Genomic DNA, 17,862 nt, shown 5'->3' with positions numbered 1-17,862 from the left:
CCCGGCTCCTCCCTGCGCCCGAAGCGCGGGCGGGGGCGCAGCCCGCGGCGGCGCCACGCGGGGGGCGGGGCGCAGGGCGGTGCAGAGCCCGCCCCCCGCGCTGCCGGCGAATGGGCGCCGGCCACCTCCGCGGCGCCCTGGCCCCTCGCCGCCCCGCCCTGCCGCCGCCAGGGGCCAGGGGCCGCCGGGCGCCCGGGCCCAGCCGGCGTGCTGTGGGGCGGCGGGGCTCTGCTCGGCGCGGCGGGGCTCGGCGCGGCCTTGGGCCCGACGGGCGCGGCCGGAGCCCCGAGGCGGGCGGCGGGGCTCGGCGGAGCCCGCGCGTGCCCGAGCGCGGCCTGCGCCCGGCCGCGGGCGTTTGGGCCCGAGCGCTGGACTCGCGCGGTCTGGCGCGGGGCCGCTGGCTGCGGGCGCGGAGCGCGCCCGGCGCTCGCCCCTCTCTGGCCTGGCGCTTTCCTCACAAAGACACATTGTTAAACACGTGGACGTGCAACAGTGAAGTCCAGTGTTTTAAATCCCGTTTGCAAACATTGCCGTAATAAAGAAATAGAATGAGCTCCTTGCACTGAGTTGCCCTCGTGAGCGCGAAGCTGATACCTATTTGTGTTAAAGGTCTGTGATGTTACTCTTGCCTTTTGCATAAATGTGGTGTGTTACCAGGCTGCTTCATCTGACTTTGGGACAGGAAAGATGTAAGAAATCTCTGGCCTTCTTTTCTTCTCCATTCCACTCGCATCCACTTGCACTGAACCTCCTAGACATGAAAAAGCTAATCTTTTGCTGCATCTGCAACACTGTGGTCATTTATGCTTTTTTGAACAGAGTGCAAATTTAGTATTAAACATTGCCAAATTAGATAGATAATATATGCATATGCTTGCTAATAATAATACTACTTTGTTCTTATATGGCATTTTCATCAGTAGATATTAAAGGATGTTAAAAAGAGAGTGGAATCATTGTCTTTGCTTTATTTTTTACTGTGTGATTGCTAAAAGGCTCTGAAGGATGTGATCTTTCCATACAAGAATCTTTTCCTACATGAGTAAGTCCTTTCCTTCTCACTCACTGGTCCTTTTGAAATGGTACATAAAGATGTGTGTTTCTACTGAAAGAACCTACTCAAGCTTGCAGTCTCCGTCCCAGACCCTAGCGGAGCTGGCGTGGTTAGCCAAGGAGCTCCCGGACAGAGGTGCAGAGTTCACCTCGTTTATGCTGAAGTTAGAACAAGTAATGCCTTGTCTCATTGCTAATTTGCACAGGTGTCTCAATTTTGAACACATCCTTTTTCCAAGGAAGACAAAGCCTAGGCAAAGCAGCCCTTGCTGGCAGACTACCCGGTCATGCTCCCCTTCCGGGATACGGACCTCGCATTCCCATTTGCGGGACTGCCCAGCCTCCCCAGGAAGATGGGGCAACGCTGCTCTGGTTTCCCCTACAGCCTCCGCTCGGCTGGTTAGCACACTGCTGAGGGATGGAAGATGGGGGACTGGAAGTCACCTGAGAGACAAGGGCATGGAGCTTGGGTCTCACTTTCATAGTCTAACTCCTGAATTATTGGTTGTTCTGTCTTTTTTTTCAGTTCAGGCAGACCTATCATGTACCAATATGTACCATATTTTGCAACACTGCACAGAGGCAATAAAACTTATGCAAAGCTTCAGGGCATACCTTTGGACCTTTGAAGCACCCTGCTTGGGAAAACAGCCCTAGGTCAGGACAAAACAGATGAAGCAGGCCCACAGCTGGCCACATTTTAAAATAAAAGTGCAAGTTCTGCTCCATTTTTTAAAGGCTCACTCAGTGTAGGCTGTGAATCCTGCAGTGCAGAGTCAATAACTTAAATAACATGAGGAGTGGGATTTCAGACATATCTTTTTCTTTAGCATCACCTGTTGACCAGATTAGTGGCCCCCTGTTCAGACTATTGGCCAGTCTGGATCTCATGCTGAGACATCGAGCCTTTCCTTTTTACTGCGTGGGGAGTTCATGTATTTATCTCAGAGCTACTCGTTCCCTTCTGGGAGACAACGCCTAAAAATCAGCTGAGGTAAAATGAAGTTTTGCCATGCCTGTGTCTTGTGGCAACAGAAATTTGACAATGATTCCTTCAACTTAGCAAAACATAATGGCTAAAAATCAAAGCTTGACAAATTCAGATTCAAGATGGATGTTTTCTGATAGTGAGGATAAGTAACCACTGAAACCATCTGCAGAGATTGTCCATTTCTGGAAAGTTTTTCTAAAGGATATTTTTTAGTGCAAAAAGGAAGTAATTAATATAAATCCTGTGGCCTGTGCTATACAGGATGTCAAATCAGATCACAGTAGTCTAGTTTGGCTTTATAATTTATGATTTTAATATGTGTATTAATGCAAGATTTAATCTAAAATGTTCCCTTAATTGATTGCTGCAAGATATCTTAGCAGGGCATCCAGTGAGTTGAACGGCAGCATCAACAAAGGATTGTCGCTATCCCTAATAATTTTCGTGCATTGCAAACTAGGTCAGGAGCCTCCCCATAGGTTTCATCTCATTTTTCATTCTTTCAGTTAAGTTCCTCTGTCTTATTCTGGAATCACAACTGAGAAGGCTACTGATAGAATTGATTAGTCACTGTTCCCTTCAGCCAAAATTTGATATTTTAAAGGCTGCCATTTGCATAATAATTTAACTATAAGTAATCTATACTTATGAGAGCACTGTTTATGTTTAATATCCTGCCAGGAGATTGTCTTTCCAGATCCTGATATTAACAGCCTGAATGTAATTCATGGAAGCATCCATGCCCAGGAGGGTCAGGGAATCATAATTCATACATACCTACTTGAGGAGAATAGGCGTTTTTTAAAGGTGTTTATAAGCTTTAGGATACAGATACACATAGGACAGAGTTAACAACCTAGTGTTAAATCCACAGAGGGTCTTAGCAGATGGACTCCAAAAGTCCTATAAAATCAAAAGATACCCAGGTTTTACCGATATTTTTTCTTTGGTCTCCTAAAGGTCTCCTTCTGTGTGTGCTCAGAGCTGCCTCAACCTAATCGTGCCTGAGCAGCTCAGGTGCCCGTCTCATACCTAAACGCAATCTGATCCTGAACATGAGCAATCCCTTTGCTACATGCTCTCTACTGTGCGCTGCGACCTAGTCTCACCCCAGCAGGACCACAGTCTGAAGTGTTACGACCACTTCATTCCAATGCTGGACTAACGAAAGCAGCAATCACTTTCTAACGTTAAGAGCTTAATGGCTAGAGCATGTACCAGTGCAAGATCTGATTTTACCTTCTTTTCTCTCTGTGAAACAGAGGGGAGAGGGCTCATGCCCTCTCTGCCCCCCTCCTAGAAACCAGCTAGCTGCCGGCGCTTGGAGGGCGGAAGGCGGCTGCCAGGGGCACTCTTCACCTCTTCTGCGCAAGTTGTGCCATTATGTGAGTGAGAAATCATGATTTGTGAAGAATTTGGGGGATGGGGGGAAGGGAAAGGAAGAGAAGAAAGAGCAGGTGAGTGCACAACGACATAACCTAGTGGTCAGAGCACTGATGTTGGAGGTGAGGGAAAAAGCAACCGAGGGACCCTGTATATGAAAGAAGTTTTATGTAGTTTATCTGGCGAGCGTGTAATGCCAGAGTACTTCCCTAGCAGACTTAGGCTGCTTGTTAACTGAAGGCAGCTGTGTTTTTGTAACCACTCTGTGGCACTGACATCTGACACAAACTCAACAAGCACCATTGTCCATCAAACCTTCTTTTAACCCAGCGCAGCCATGAGGCAATCCCATCAGCAACAGGGAAGCGCGAGCCGCGCAGCAGCAGGCCCGGAGCGAGGCACACGAGCGCCCGGAAGACGTGCCCCCAGACCAGCCGGATCAGCAGCTGCAAGCGTGCCTTGCACTTGTTACGCAGGGAGGGAGGAAGGAGATGCAGCTAAGTCGGCCACGCAGGGAGATGCGGGACTGGGCGTGTGGGTTCCTCCCCCCAGGCGCAAACAGCTGCTCATGGTTTTCTTTATAAACCATCCGCCGCTTTAGGACGCTGGCGAGGATGTCACCCAGCCGAATGCCAAAGTTCCTGCGTGTTTGGAGCGCCAACCATAACAGCCGCCGCTTCGAGCCGTGGTTACAAGCTGTTGTGAAAGACAGACCTGGTTTTCTGCCTGGCGCTCGTGTGCGCTCCTCTCCTCCCGGCTCACTGGAGCTTCGACTTTGCTCTGCAGTCTGGCTCTTTAAAAGCCCAAATAGTTTATGATTAATCCAATATAGGATTTTTACTAGTGACAGCCAGCACCCCAAACTGCAATTACTGGTAAAAATTTGTCCCAAGATGCAGCGATCTTTTTGGCCAGGGTTACTGTGTCTTTTTGTATAGGACCCAGAACATCTGGACAATAATTTTAATTGGACCTGTGGACACTGTCACAAAAGCCATGCAGGATTAAAAGCTGCCCAAAACCAAAGGAAGAGCAGCCTGAAAATTCTGATGAGGAAGTCCTTTTAAATCCCATTCTTTAGTTCTTGCTTGACAAAGTTTTGTCTTGCAGTATATGACCTTCTTTTAATTAGATTATTTAAATCTGTCTCTCAGTACACACAGAAATTATTCACGCTTCCTCCCAGGCACAATTACATTTGAAGGCCTTATCTACTGTTTAGTAAATACCTCTCTTTTTCCCTTTCGATGTTCTTCTGAAAACCAACATACATTAAACCAGACATCAAAGCTGCTCCTTCAGAAGCAGTGCTGTGGGCAGCAGAATTGTGTTTATGAATATGAAGCATACCAAATCTACCAACAGGAGAGACATTTCAGGCATAACAACCATTTCAAAAAAAACCAATAAGGAAGTCTTAAATGCTAAAAACTAATGCAATGGAGGTAAGAACAGTCAGATAAGGAACAGTTTTTCATCACAGCCCTGTTGGAGAGAAAGCATTTTGTTGCATGACTTCTTTCAAGGGTTTTACTCAGGTAGTTGTCCTATTGCCTTAACACTTATTCACATAAAATAAGGTGAGGATTTGATCCACTGTTACAGAATAGCTTAAAGAAAATTTGGCTTAATCTCTTCCTCCTGCGTACTGAAGCCCAAAAGAAGCATACAACCAGAGGAGTTGTCAGAGACAAGATACACTTGTGATTCAAGTCGCAAGCTATGAAATTTGATGAAATGTGAAAAACACTTATTTGGAATTTCTATTTCACCTATATGAAACTGAAGATGGAAAACAAAGCTGCATGAAATCACTGGGAGAGCTGAAGAAACCAGATTTTTGCTCTTCAAAACAACAATAAGAAAAGCAGATTTGTATGTGTTGCATGCAGTGCTTGGTGTAGTACCCTGTCCTGTAAGGGTGTCTCTGGAACATTTTCTTGCCAGTCATACTCGGTTTGTCATTTATCATTTCATCTTCAAGTTCTGCTGTTAACTGAGGTATTGCATCTTCTCCAAGATTAATTTTTTATATTGAGGTAATGGTTGTGACCTTCAGAATGTCATACAATGTTTTTTTGGTAGTCTACTTAAGCAACATTTTCTTGGCTCTAATATCTTTTCTTTGATTTTGAGGGTAATTTTAGTAAAGAGAAATTATTAACCATCAAGAATTTTAAAACAGTTAAAAGTCTTTGAAAACTGCACAGTCACAGAAATGTATTTCTTTGTTTCAGTATTTGTAGCTTGCAGGCCATAATGACAGCAACCACATACTGTATGCAGAATTATTTTTTAAGCTTGCTACACATCATTCTGATTAGAAATTATTGCTGTACTTTCAATCAATATTATATAAAATATTTTATCATTTTCTATAAAAGCAAGAGTGAAACCTTTAAAAAGTCAGACCTGTGATGAATTAATATTTTATTACAATTTAGTAAAATATGTTTCTTCCAGACAGCCTCTTTAACTAGCACTGCTTTCTGCACATGCTAAAAAGGAAATGCAGAAGCCAGACTCTAACTATTATACTTCATTACAAAGTGTCTGCTATGTGATTTGGCAATAATTTTGATACAAGATCAAATAACACAGGTTCAACTATTCTTCATGTATGAAATGGCCAAATCTTCAGTTAATGTCAATCAGCATTACTTCCTGGCAACTTGTGGAGTTGTGCTGTTTTACAACCCACAAGATTGGTTCACCAGGAGATGGTCCTATTCTTCCCCCACTCAAATTTCCACATCTTGGCAGTGAATTGCATTGTAGGCTGTTGACTGTTACTAAACAAGGAGGAGCAGAAAGAGAAAAGAATTTAAGTTGTACATTTTTTTCAGGAACTCAGTTCATGTTAATGGAATAACATGTTGTAATGATTTCTTATATTTCTCCCAAACATCCTATAAAGCATTCAATTTTTTCAGGCTTTGAGGCAGAGTAATCTTCTCCGCTTACTTGGCAGTCTTGAACAGCCAGGCGTCATTCGGATTAATCCAGCACAGTGAATTTAAATTTCTGTTTTTCTCATTTCCATTCTGTGTGACTTTTCATAATAGGCACGTGTATCCTTGCCAACCATTTTAACAGCTATATTTATGAGTAAGGTTTGCAATAGGAAATTTAGTTTTAATTTAAGAGGTTTACTTATATTTATAACCTCATGTTCTAGAAAAAGGTTAAATCTTGACAAGCGGGCATTAATGATTTCTGATTAAGAGTTTCTAAATTGAGCAGAATGCCTAAAGCATTTAAGTCGAGATTTTGTTTCCGATTCCCGGCTATTTATTACCGCTATCTCTGACTAGCTGCGGATTATCAGAAGCCCTAATGCTCCCCCGGCATTTTCCCTTCTGCCCCCCGGGGTTAACGCAGAAACGCCCAACGCGTGGGATCCGAGCGGCTGCGGAGGCAGGGCTCAGCGCCCCGCACTCCCTGCGGGAGGAGGCAGCGGCACCCTGCACCCCGCGGGGGGGGCGAGGGAGGCAGCGGGTCCCCCCGGCTTCCCGGCGCACCGCAGCGTCCCCGCGGCGCTCCCCTCCAGCCTCGCTGCACCTCTGGGCGGGCCGAGCGACCGCCAGGGAAGGAGACGGCCCGCGTATCCGCATGGCGCACCCACGCCTTCAGTGCAAGCTGCTCCAGACGGCGTACTAAAAGCGCCAACAATTTCTTGCTTTATCAGTAGTGCACAGTCCAACGCGGATGGGATCTGAATGTGTCACTGCTAAGAACTGGGGCTAGAAAATAACAGATTGCAAATCCCAGAGGTGGTAGGATTTGATCTAAAAATGAAGCAACATAATGGGCATATTTGGCTTCTGTTGTTACAGGCAGAGATGTGTGTTGGTCACAGAAGTATCTCAAAATGCTTATAATTATTCTGACTTGGCTGAGATGCACATAGAAGGCATGTGTGCATGAGAAAAGTTAGAACTTACATTTTAAAACTTTTAAATGACACTGATTTTACTGATACTTACTTTTAGATCATTTTAAATTAGCTTAGAAATTGGTAGGTTGGTGCAATCCTGCATCTTAGATAAAAACTAACAGACAAAGACAAAAGGTTACTAATGTTTGCTATTTATTTTGTTAAGTCAATAAAAAGTGCATAGTACAAGCCCTTTATCCCAATCCAAGTACTCAGTAAAAGATTACTAGGAAACTGCAAATGGCACAGATGATTTTTGTTTGGCATAATTCAGACATTTTAAACCACCAATTTACATTAGGTACATCACATCATCACTCTTCCTTTTTCAATAATGAACATTACAAGGCTAAGTGATCTGCAGACACTACATGAATACATATGATTTCTCATTTCAGAGTATAATAATTGTGTTAAGCAGACTCTAAAAATACTATTGTTTTAACAAAGTTCTAAGCTAAAGTATAACTGTAAACTGTCCTCCGTACTTCCCAAGTTGCTACAACTTGTCTCTTACTGAGCTTAAAACCTTTATTACACAATTAATCATATCCTGAAGCTTCACATCCCACTAATCTCTTCCACACTTCTTGTCAAAATTTACCATGAACATCTGCAACCATGCTACAATTATTTCATCGCAAACTACATCACTAAAGGCCAGATTTCTGCCACCCTTACTAAAGCTGCTACTAGTACATTATCTCAGAGTAGTCCCACAAACTTCAGTGCAACTACTTGATGAGTAAGGCACTATTTAACATGAATAAGAGTGGCAAAATACAGTCCTATAATTAGTTACTTTTACTTTAATTAAAGAGTGGTGATCTGAAGGTTATGCCCTGAAGAGAGTATCTCTGAATTTAAAAGGCATACATTTTGCTGTGGGATAGTGGCCTGGCTCTTTAGTAAAACATTTTACAATAAAATATTTCCAATGTTGTTCTTTCACATAGAAAATTTAAAATAGCAATTTACATGAGGAAAGCATACACGTATAAAATCACTGGGACAATTACTTAGAGGAATTTCAAGGAAAGACACTTCATTTAAATGTAAAACACAACATTTCTCTGAACAAAAAGTTCATTTGCCAAGACCATTAGAGCTGGGTGCACATGGTGAGTTTTATAAATACCTACACAGACATTTAAGTAAAGCAAGAATGATATCCTTAGAAGTGAGGAGCATCTGCTGTAAATCTCACTGACTTCAACAGGACCAGGAATGGCTCCCTCTGCCTGAAATGAAGCCTGTTTTAGCTGGTTATTTAATCAATTAGAAGCTTGTTTTATGCATCCAATAGTGAAGAACTCTGGCCAAAAGTTCTCGGAGAAAAGGCCAGTGTAGTAGATTATGTTTTCTTGTCGGTTCAACAAAATGATGCTGTATTACTTAAGCTGTTCAAAATATTATCCCAAACACAAATGCACAAGGAAGGCAAAAAACAAGCACAGTCAGATTGCATGTCCCAGGGACATCTTTACACAGTGTTTGTGGCCTGTACACCATTAGACACAGTAGGACAAATGCTCTCAGTTCTCGGCTGCAACTCCATCGCTTTACATGGCATTGCACTGATGTGACTGAGAGCACCTGGCCCACTCTTCGTTATTTTAAACATGTGCTCCTATGTATTGCTTGGGAGCATACTGTTCCACAGAAATTCAGTGGGCAATTGTGTCAAATTACAGAAGCCTTTCTTCAGGTCTACGCTGTACCCTTACAAGGAGGCTTAGCTAACCTGTCATTACCCTGAGGAGGAAAACCCTGTGTCTATCAACCATGGGATCCAATGTGAGATTTTGTTAGAGCCCATTAATACAAACCTTTATGCACGTGAACAGTTAGTCCCTTCAGCTCCACAGCTAAAATCTTCATGAAATAAAGGTTTGTAGAGCAAGGCTTTGAATTCCCATATGCCTATTCTACTGACCTTTAAAGAAAGAAGCTCCATGTTGGTAACATAAAAATGCTCTTTATATTATTCTCATCGATTTTTTCAAATTAATCAAGAAAAATATACAGTGTCACTTTTCTGTACATCTTTAAAATGTCCTTAAATTAATGTACATAAAAAAAGTCATTCCCATTTGTTAAAATGGAAGATGTGCACAGATACGTGCACAGCCACACATATGCACAAACACAAACAAACACACACCACACACACACACAAATATTAGAGGGAAAAGACATGCCCTATATGGTCACCTGCAATTTTGTTATTCTACAATTACAACCAGTAAATAAAGATGAAATGTTAAGAATTGCTGATAACATACAGGTGAAAAAAATGAACATCCAGTATGTATGTGTGGTATTTCAGAAGTTGGTAACCCGTTGGTATGATTTCATCCTGTCCATTACATCATGGCTAAAAATTTGTTAAGATACTCATTATTAAAAAGTTATATCCAGGACAGAAAATTCTACCAAGTTCTTGTCACTAGATTTCTCTTTTCATAAAATCTGTAAGTAAACAAATTAGGTTTTGGAATAAATTGTTTTTGACAGTATATTGAATAAGATATATCATTTATTAATGAAAAGATTAAGTTAATTTCATTTTTGGTGGTATAATCTTTTGTGTAAAGTTCCCAATATATATGCAAAGGCTTTGACAATGGCAATTATCACATTCACTTCTTTGCACGCATACACACGTACTTTAATTCTAGTGGACAATCCATGCTTTTGCCAACAACCCTGAAAACTATGTTAGTGGTCCAAAGACCTGACTAAAAGCTGCTCTGAACTGAGGGCAAATACAAAATAATTTCTTTTTTTCCACCACATCACTAAACTAATGATTGCAACCATAATATAACTCTCAAAAATATACCGGAGAAAAAATAGGGATTATTCTGAAGAATGATCAGTAATCTTCCATTTTTATAGATGCACAGGGATTTTCACTTTCCTTCAACGAATACCAGAAACCACTGCAAAGAAATTAAGATCGCTGTAACAGAAAGAAGCTAAGTGGAACGTCCACAGTTACAATAACACCCAAAAAATCCCTGTAACGCCTTATCATTTAATCAAATTATCACCTACTAGAAATAGTAATTACATACAAAGCAAAAATTAACTTAAAATTTAAGTAGCTAAAGCAGTTCATGAAGATAACTGCTGAATGATAATTCTGCTTTATGTAAATGAGAAAAGAAAACAGTATTGAATGGGGTTTAGGAGTAATCTGGTCACTTCGTTCATTTGGTCGTGCAAGGTTTTAGCTGCTGAGCTTTTCCAATATTGAAAACTCTAGTCCACAGGAGGGGCCGGTGGCTCTTGTTCCTAGGGGAAGAAAGGAGGAAAAGAAAAAAAGCCCACACAAGATTAGAAACAGTGCTTCACATCAGAGGACTTAGCAACAAAAAGAACTCAGAAGAGAAACATAGCACTTTCTTTTAAGACCTTTCACGATCTCTTTCAATATTCAGAGTACATGAGCATCAAACGACAATACTGTTTCCAGCCTCAACAGGGACTTTTCCATCATCCCACATCTAAGACAAAGATGTTCTTCCCACAGTTTCATGCTGTAATTTTGTTTACTTACTTCTACAAAACCTGTGATTTTTCCCTTATACTGAAGAAGACTGTTCCAACCAGAGAAAATACAGAAAAACCAATTTAAGGGGGGGGGGGGGAAGACCATAACATAAAGTCTCTAGTAAAAACAATTAAATTTAGATTATTGCAGAGTCTCTCTGCAGGGCACTTTAAGACACACTTACATTATGTGGACTGGTTGGCTTTCCAGCTGTATTGGATCCTCTCAGATTACTAGGCCTCATTAAGAACAAGACAAGTGCAATCACCACCCAGGCCATCATTATCATGGCAAAGCTGATGCCATTGTCACTGGAGGAATTTGGTCCTGGCACTACAGACAAGGAAAACTCAAGTTATAAAACAAAGTGATAGCAGAGGTCTTTTCCCAAAATGAAAACAAAAGTGTACCATAAATCTCAGAAAAAACTAAAATTTATTTGTCAATCCAGTTTTCTTATTAGTCCTTTCTTTTGGCTTTAAGACAAATAATTCTTTGTTAATGCTACACCATTTTTATCATGTTTCCTCTCCGTTTGAAAAGGGAGAATCTGTTTCATAAGATTTAATTGAAATTCCCAGAATTTTCATGAATATTTCTTACTTCACATCAACTTTCAGTGAACTGGAGATGATGAATACACATTATATTACTAAGGTGTTGAATTTTATGAAATCAAACTCAGCACAATAAACCCCAGCAACATATTTATGTGGGGAAAAAAAACCCACGCGTACATTGGTGTTTGTTTTTTTGCCTCCCACAGATACAAAAATAAGACTGAAACGTCTTACAGGGGAAATCTTAAGTCATTGTCATGCTCTGATAAGTCAATAGCACTGCAAATCCTACATGTTGTGCGTGTACACTAGGCTACTTTCAGAATACGGCAGATGCGTCAGGGTGCAGCGAGACATTATCTTCAGTGAGTAGCAGGGCCTAATTCTCTGTGGCGACATCTCAACATTTGTGCTGCATGATACGTCCCATGATCCTGGTCCCCGGACTATCCAGGCTGGGAACCTGGTTGATCCCTGGCACATGGAACGGAGAAGTATGCCTGGGTCCTGCAGTAGAAACCCAAGCACATTTTTAACCCAGGTTAAAAGAACATCAGCATCAGTTCACCTCTCTGAGTGGATCCACTGACTCCACTAGCTAGAAGCTGATGGCATTAGAGACAATAGCTTAAACTCTGTTAGTCCAGACAAAGAGAACATGCTAATTCTAGCAAGAAGTAAGCAAACTAATGCTTACAATTTTGTTAGCTAATGTAAGCAGCTAACTCTAAGTTATTTATTGAGGATTTGTTCAAACAAGTGTCAGTGTCAGATATGCTAGATCTCCATGACTGGTCATCTAGGTCATGTGGTATTTCTGATAGCATCAGGGAAAAAAATCTGTTAGAAGGGGAAGCAAAATGCTGATGAGGCATATGAAAAAAGCAAAGCCAAGGAACAATATACAAATTTTACATCCAGTTTTCATAAAGAATGGCTGAGACTTCAGAGCATGGAAATAAAACTGAGAAAGTCCCCCCAGATTGGAGATGGCTGGTTAGTCTTTTGGGGTCAAGAAAGTCTTGCAAAAAACAGCACATCTGAAAGCTTCAACTTTTTTCCTCTGGAACATCATTTCAAATAATCAAATTATAACTAATGTTGTCAACTGAAGTGTAAACCAATATATAGCTCACCATCAATGGTACTTACATGGCTGCATTTACAATAGTATCTAAGCCCCTAACAGTATTCACTGTATTTATTCACATAGTAGAGCAATACTATTAGTCTCTAGTGGACCGTATAGCTTGACTGCCACCCAGGAAACCTGTGGCAGAGCACAGAACTCAACCTGATTCTCAAGATTAGCATCTTCATCTACTAAGCTAGCTTTCTTCTTGTGCTGCCAATAAAACAAGTAATATTCTATTCTATAAAATTACTAAAATTAAAACACTTTATTTAATATTACAATATTAAGGCCAATTTTCTTCTCTTGCTTCCTGAAAATACACTTTCTGAATCCAAAAGAAAATCTGCCATTGACTTTAAAGTGTTAACAGTTTGTTTTCAAAGCCAATTAATACAACGCTATAATGAATTAACCTTCAGAACAAGAAGGGCTACTCTATTTTATTACTAAAGTTGAAAACTTCAACGTCTGGTGGAATTCCACATGAAGACTGATATCCACCAGATTTTCCAGTTGTCTCATCAAGTCATTTGGATTGCCTCATTATGGAGTCAAGTCTGGATTACTAAATATTGGTTGGAAGTTGTTATGATTTAACATTTGCTAGTTAATCTATACCCAGTAAACTGCTGGAGTCAGTCATTTCATTTGAAGGTTAATGCTGATATCAGAGAACCATTCTCATCCCTGTCACACTAAGTAGCATTTTTAATCAAAGCTCATCTCTAAAAGTGGTTTCTTCAAAATGCAGCTAAGACACAGCAGTGGGGCACTGTGGGGAAGCTTACAGCTACTCCATTCAAAACACAGCTGTTCTGTGAATAAGACCTTCACAAGGCAGAACTGTTGGACTGACAACCTTTGCCAACATTGCATGCACTCAAAAATGTCAAAGAAGAAAAATAAAAATGTATAATGGAAATTCAGACTTTTCACAGCACCAGTGAAACCATTAATGCTTTATAAGCAAACAAAACTGACAGAGCTCCATCTTCTAAATATCCAATACAGAGACATTTCTAAATTCAAGAAGTTGCTAATACAGAGCAATTATAATAAAAGGCATATTCAATTACAAATGGCATTTCTTTTGGAGAGCGCCATACAGGCTGCTGTGTATGAGGTGAAGGTATAGTGGAAACTATAGTAAGTAAATGTAAACGAAATGAAAAGTAAATGAAAATGTTATAGTTTTTAATTCATTAAATTCTAACATAAAACTGATTCGGGACAGCATATGCAATTACACAGGTAAGAGTTTAGATTTGCAATCTCATATCAGCATGATGCATCAGTATTTAAAAACTTGAATGACCTTATATACTCAATCCAGTAAACTAGCATATAATTTGGTATGAAAAGAAAAACTGCTTTATTTTTGGGATTCCAGACAGCACTAATAGCCATCCTGAGACTACCTCCAGCAGCACTTCAGACTACTTTGGCACATATGTTGAGAAGAACATTGAAAATTCAGATAACCTGTTATGCTGGATTCCCCATTCGATGGAGAGAAATAAGGAGTAGTCAGGCTGCCTTCTGGAAGTGCTTGGAGTTTTGCTGAACCACAGTACCTTTAGGGTCCATGTTTACACAAAGTTTAGGGTAAGTAAATGCTGCTAGGTCAGTTCATGCTATGGGTCAAAGAAGGGAGCAGAAGGAATCGCAAAGGGAAACTACAGGTATTCCTACCAGACACAATTTCTATCGAGCCTGGGTTGTAATACACTTTGGATGGAGCCAAGTGTGCTGAAACATATTCTAGACTAAGTTAAGTACGGCAACAGCTGATTTAACACAGCCTGGTCCTGCGCTACCTACTCAAAGCATGCCGGATTCTAAAACAGTCACAGCACTGTTTATACTATTCAAGTACTGTTAAACCCACTTCTTTTACAAATGACCATGTGTTTTAATAAGGATGTGAGATATTTCAGAATCTGCTACTTTAATCTCTTAACATAAGGAGAAGAGGATACGCAAAGTCTCACATATCTGGGGTAAATCACACTTTTCCAAGCCTTGCATCACGAATCAAGAGAACAGACAAGAAGCTGTTATAGCTACTGGGCGCAGTAATATGCAGAAGAAACAAATCTTTCACTACAAAGAGCTCCATCACGGAGATGGCAAAATAATCAGCTGAGACCAGCTTATGGATGGAGAACAGTTGACTGAAGCTGAAACCAAGCAGGATGGAATTTATGCTGATGGGCAGAAGAAAACAGAAGAAACAAAAGAAAACTCTTAGTTTACATCCGCAGTGGTTTTACCTATAATTGATATTTTTGCAAGTAATTCAGGAGTGTTTTTTTATTCCTTGTAGATATAAGGTTGTCCTACAAGAGCACCAGTGGATGATATTTTCTAATTTTTCCAGATGGCTAAGAAATTGTCCCATCCTGGCCTCAAAGATGAATGTCCTTGCCATCCTCCACCTCAATTACTGCAAAGTCTGGTTATTAATCTTCAGTGCTTTGGAGATACCAACTACTACAGAATGTAACCTATGTCACTGAGCTCAGCAAAACTCTTAATCCCTAACCTGGCTGTCCACAGAAAACTGAATTTAGTCCAATATCTTTATTTTCAAAGTACCTGGTCCTTTGGGCTCAGCATACCTATATAACCACGTAACTCCTAATGAAGTCTGTGGGCAGTTCTGCCCCTGAGGTTACCTGGAACTTTCTACCATAGCTGAATTATCTCTGTACAGGAAAAGGTTTTATGGGGGGCTCCCAGAGACCGTGGGATGAACTCCCATGGGAGCTAATGACTATGGTGAATCCTTTCCGTTGGTCCAGGTACAAGACATAAGTATTTGGCTTGCCTTCTCCTACAGAAACAGAGAGTGACAGGTGCTTTTAGTAGCTGCAAAACAACACTAGGCCACATAAACTAGTCTTCTCCCAGAGACAGACTGGAAGGGAAAAGAAATTTTGTGTGACAGATGTTTGCCACCTCATTCAATGTTCTAATAGAAGGCAGTCAAAGCTACTAAAGTGATGAGGTTGGTAAAAATCATTTCTGAAGATCGAAAGTCAGCCACTGTGCAAGCGAAATCTTAAGAATATGAACAGTAAAATAAATAAATGCCCTTGTTAAGTATGTCTTACATGAGCCGAGTTCTCCTTTTAAAGTGCTATTTTTCATTTCTCTGATTTCAGCATTTCTCTGATTTCAAGCATTTCAATGTCACCCCAGTCTTCAAAAAGGGCAAGAAGGAGGACCCAGGGAACTACAGGCCAGTCAGCCTCACCTCCATCCCTGGAAAGGTGATGGAGCAGCTCATCCTGGAAGCCATCTCCAAGCATGTGGAGGACAAGAAGGTGATCAGGAGTAGTCAGCACGGCTTCACCAAGGGGAAATCATGCCTAACCAATCTGATAGCCTTCTATGATGGAATGACTGGCTGGGTAGATGAGGGGAGAGCAGTGGATGTTGTCTACCTAGACTTCAGCAAGGCTTTTGACACTGTCTCCCATAGCATCCTCATAGACAAGCTCAGGAAGTGTGGGTTAGATGAGTGGACAGTGAGGTGGATTGAGAACTGGCTGAATGGCAGAGCTCATGGGGTTGTGATCAGTGGCACAGAGTCTAATTGGAGGCCTGTAGCTAGCGGTGTCCCCCAGGGGTCAGTCCTGGCTCCAGTCTTGTTCAACTTCTTCATCAATGACCTGGATGAAGGCACAGAGTGCACCCTCAGCAAGTTTGCTGACGATACCAAACTGGGAGGAGTGGCAGATACACCAGAGGGCTGTGCTGCCGTTCAAAGAGACCTGGACAGGCTGGAGAGGTGGGCGGAGAGGAACCTCATGAAGTTCAACAAAGGGAAGTGCAGGGTCCTGCACCTGGGGAGGAATAACCCCGTGCACCAGTACAGGTTGGGGGTTGACCTGCTGGAAAGCAGCTCTGCTGAGAAGGACCTGGGAGTGCTGGTGGACACCAAGTTAAGCATGAGGCAGCAATGTGCCCTTGTGGCCAAGAAGGCCAATGGTATCCTGGGGTGCATCAGGAAGAGTGTTGCCAGCAGGTCAAGGGAGGTGATTCTCCCCCTCTACTCAGCCCTGGTGAGGCCACATCTGGAGTACTGCGTCCAGTTCTGGGCTCCCCAGTACAAGAGGGATGTGGCACTACTGGAGCAAGTCCAGCGAAGGGCTACGAAGATGATTAGGGGACTGGAGCATCTCTCTTATAAGGAAAGGCTGAGAGAGCTGGGCCTGTTTAGCTTGGAGAAGAGAAGGCTGAGAGGAGATCTTATTAATGTGTACAAGTATCTGAAGGGAGGGTGTCGAGAGGATGGGACCAGACTCTTTTCAGTGGTGCCGAGCGACAGGACGCGAGGCAACGGGCACAAACTGAAACACAGACACTTCCATCTGAACATGAGGAAAAACTTTTTCACTGTGAGGGTGACAGAGCACTGGAACAGGTTGCCCAGAGAGGTGGTGGAGTCTCCTTCTCTGGAGATATTCAAAACGCACCTGGATGCAATCCTGTGCAATGTGCTCTAGGTGACCCTGCTTGAGCAGGGGGGTTGGACTAGATGATCTCCAGAGGTCCCTTCCAACCTCAGCGATTCTGTGATTCAGTGAGGGTTGTACTCTAAAGGTAAAGAGGGAAGACTGCCTTTCTTGTACTGCAGAAGTGTATTCCATGAGGTGTTTTTTGTCTCCTTGCATGGTAGAGAGATCTCCTTTGGATCTTCAGACTTTTACTGTTTAACAGCTGCATGTGGAGAGGCAAAAATATGCTCTCTGACATGTGCCTTCTTTCCATGGTGTTTTTAGCCCTTCCTGATCTCTGACAAAAAAGCAGGAAACACTATGAAGAAAGAGGTGTTTTACAGATGAATCAACAGGGAAGACAAAGAGCCTGTGAGGCCTTCAGTAGACAACCCCTGCAAAGCTGACTTTCTCAAAGGCACAGATAGGGAAACTGAGGAGAGCCAAAAGAACTGGAGCACAAGAAGGTAGAAGGGAATTACCAGAAAAGGGAGGGAAAAACTGGCAGACATTTCATGCTGTTAGGTTAGGCTGCTGTAACTCTCCTACATGAGTACGACTCAAGGTGAATCACATGTTCATTTTAAAATACACAAAAAGCTGGAAATAGGGCAGACAACATCTAGGACAGTCATCTCTGACTGTTAATATTACAAACTACTAGAGCATTTAGAAAAGTAGAGTTGAAAATATGAATGTAGTAAATCCAGGTCAGACCATCTGGGAGTTGCTAGAATAT

General features: G+C 41.9%; 1 protein-coding gene across 3 annotated transcripts in view; it reads right to left on the bottom strand.

The window, feature by feature from the left end:
• Positions 1-7,500: 7,500 nt before the first annotated feature.
• Positions 7,501-17,862, bottom strand: part of SMIM14 (small integral membrane protein 14) — a 57,307-nt gene continuing 46,945 nt past the window's right edge. For all 3 annotated transcript variants that reach the window (XM_013949566.2, XM_067298120.1, XM_067298121.1), the window contains 2 exons: positions 11,108-11,256; positions 7,501-10,664 (listed from right to left, as the gene is read on the bottom strand). In XM_013949566.2, coding sequence (XP_013805020.1) covers positions 10,632-10,664; positions 11,108-11,256 — 182 coding nt within the window. In that variant the 3' untranslated portion in view covers positions 7,501-10,631. The remainder of the gene's footprint in view (positions 10,665-11,107; positions 11,257-17,862) is intronic.

Source organism: Apteryx mantelli, chromosome 5, assembly GCF_036417845.1.
Source record: "Apteryx mantelli isolate bAptMan1 chromosome 5, bAptMan1.hap1, whole genome shotgun sequence".
NCBI classification, from domain to species: Eukaryota; Metazoa; Chordata; class Aves; order Apterygiformes; family Apterygidae; genus Apteryx; species Apteryx mantelli.
The sequence above is the reverse complement of the archived record's forward strand: the minus strand, read 5'-3'. Positions and strand labels throughout refer to the sequence as shown.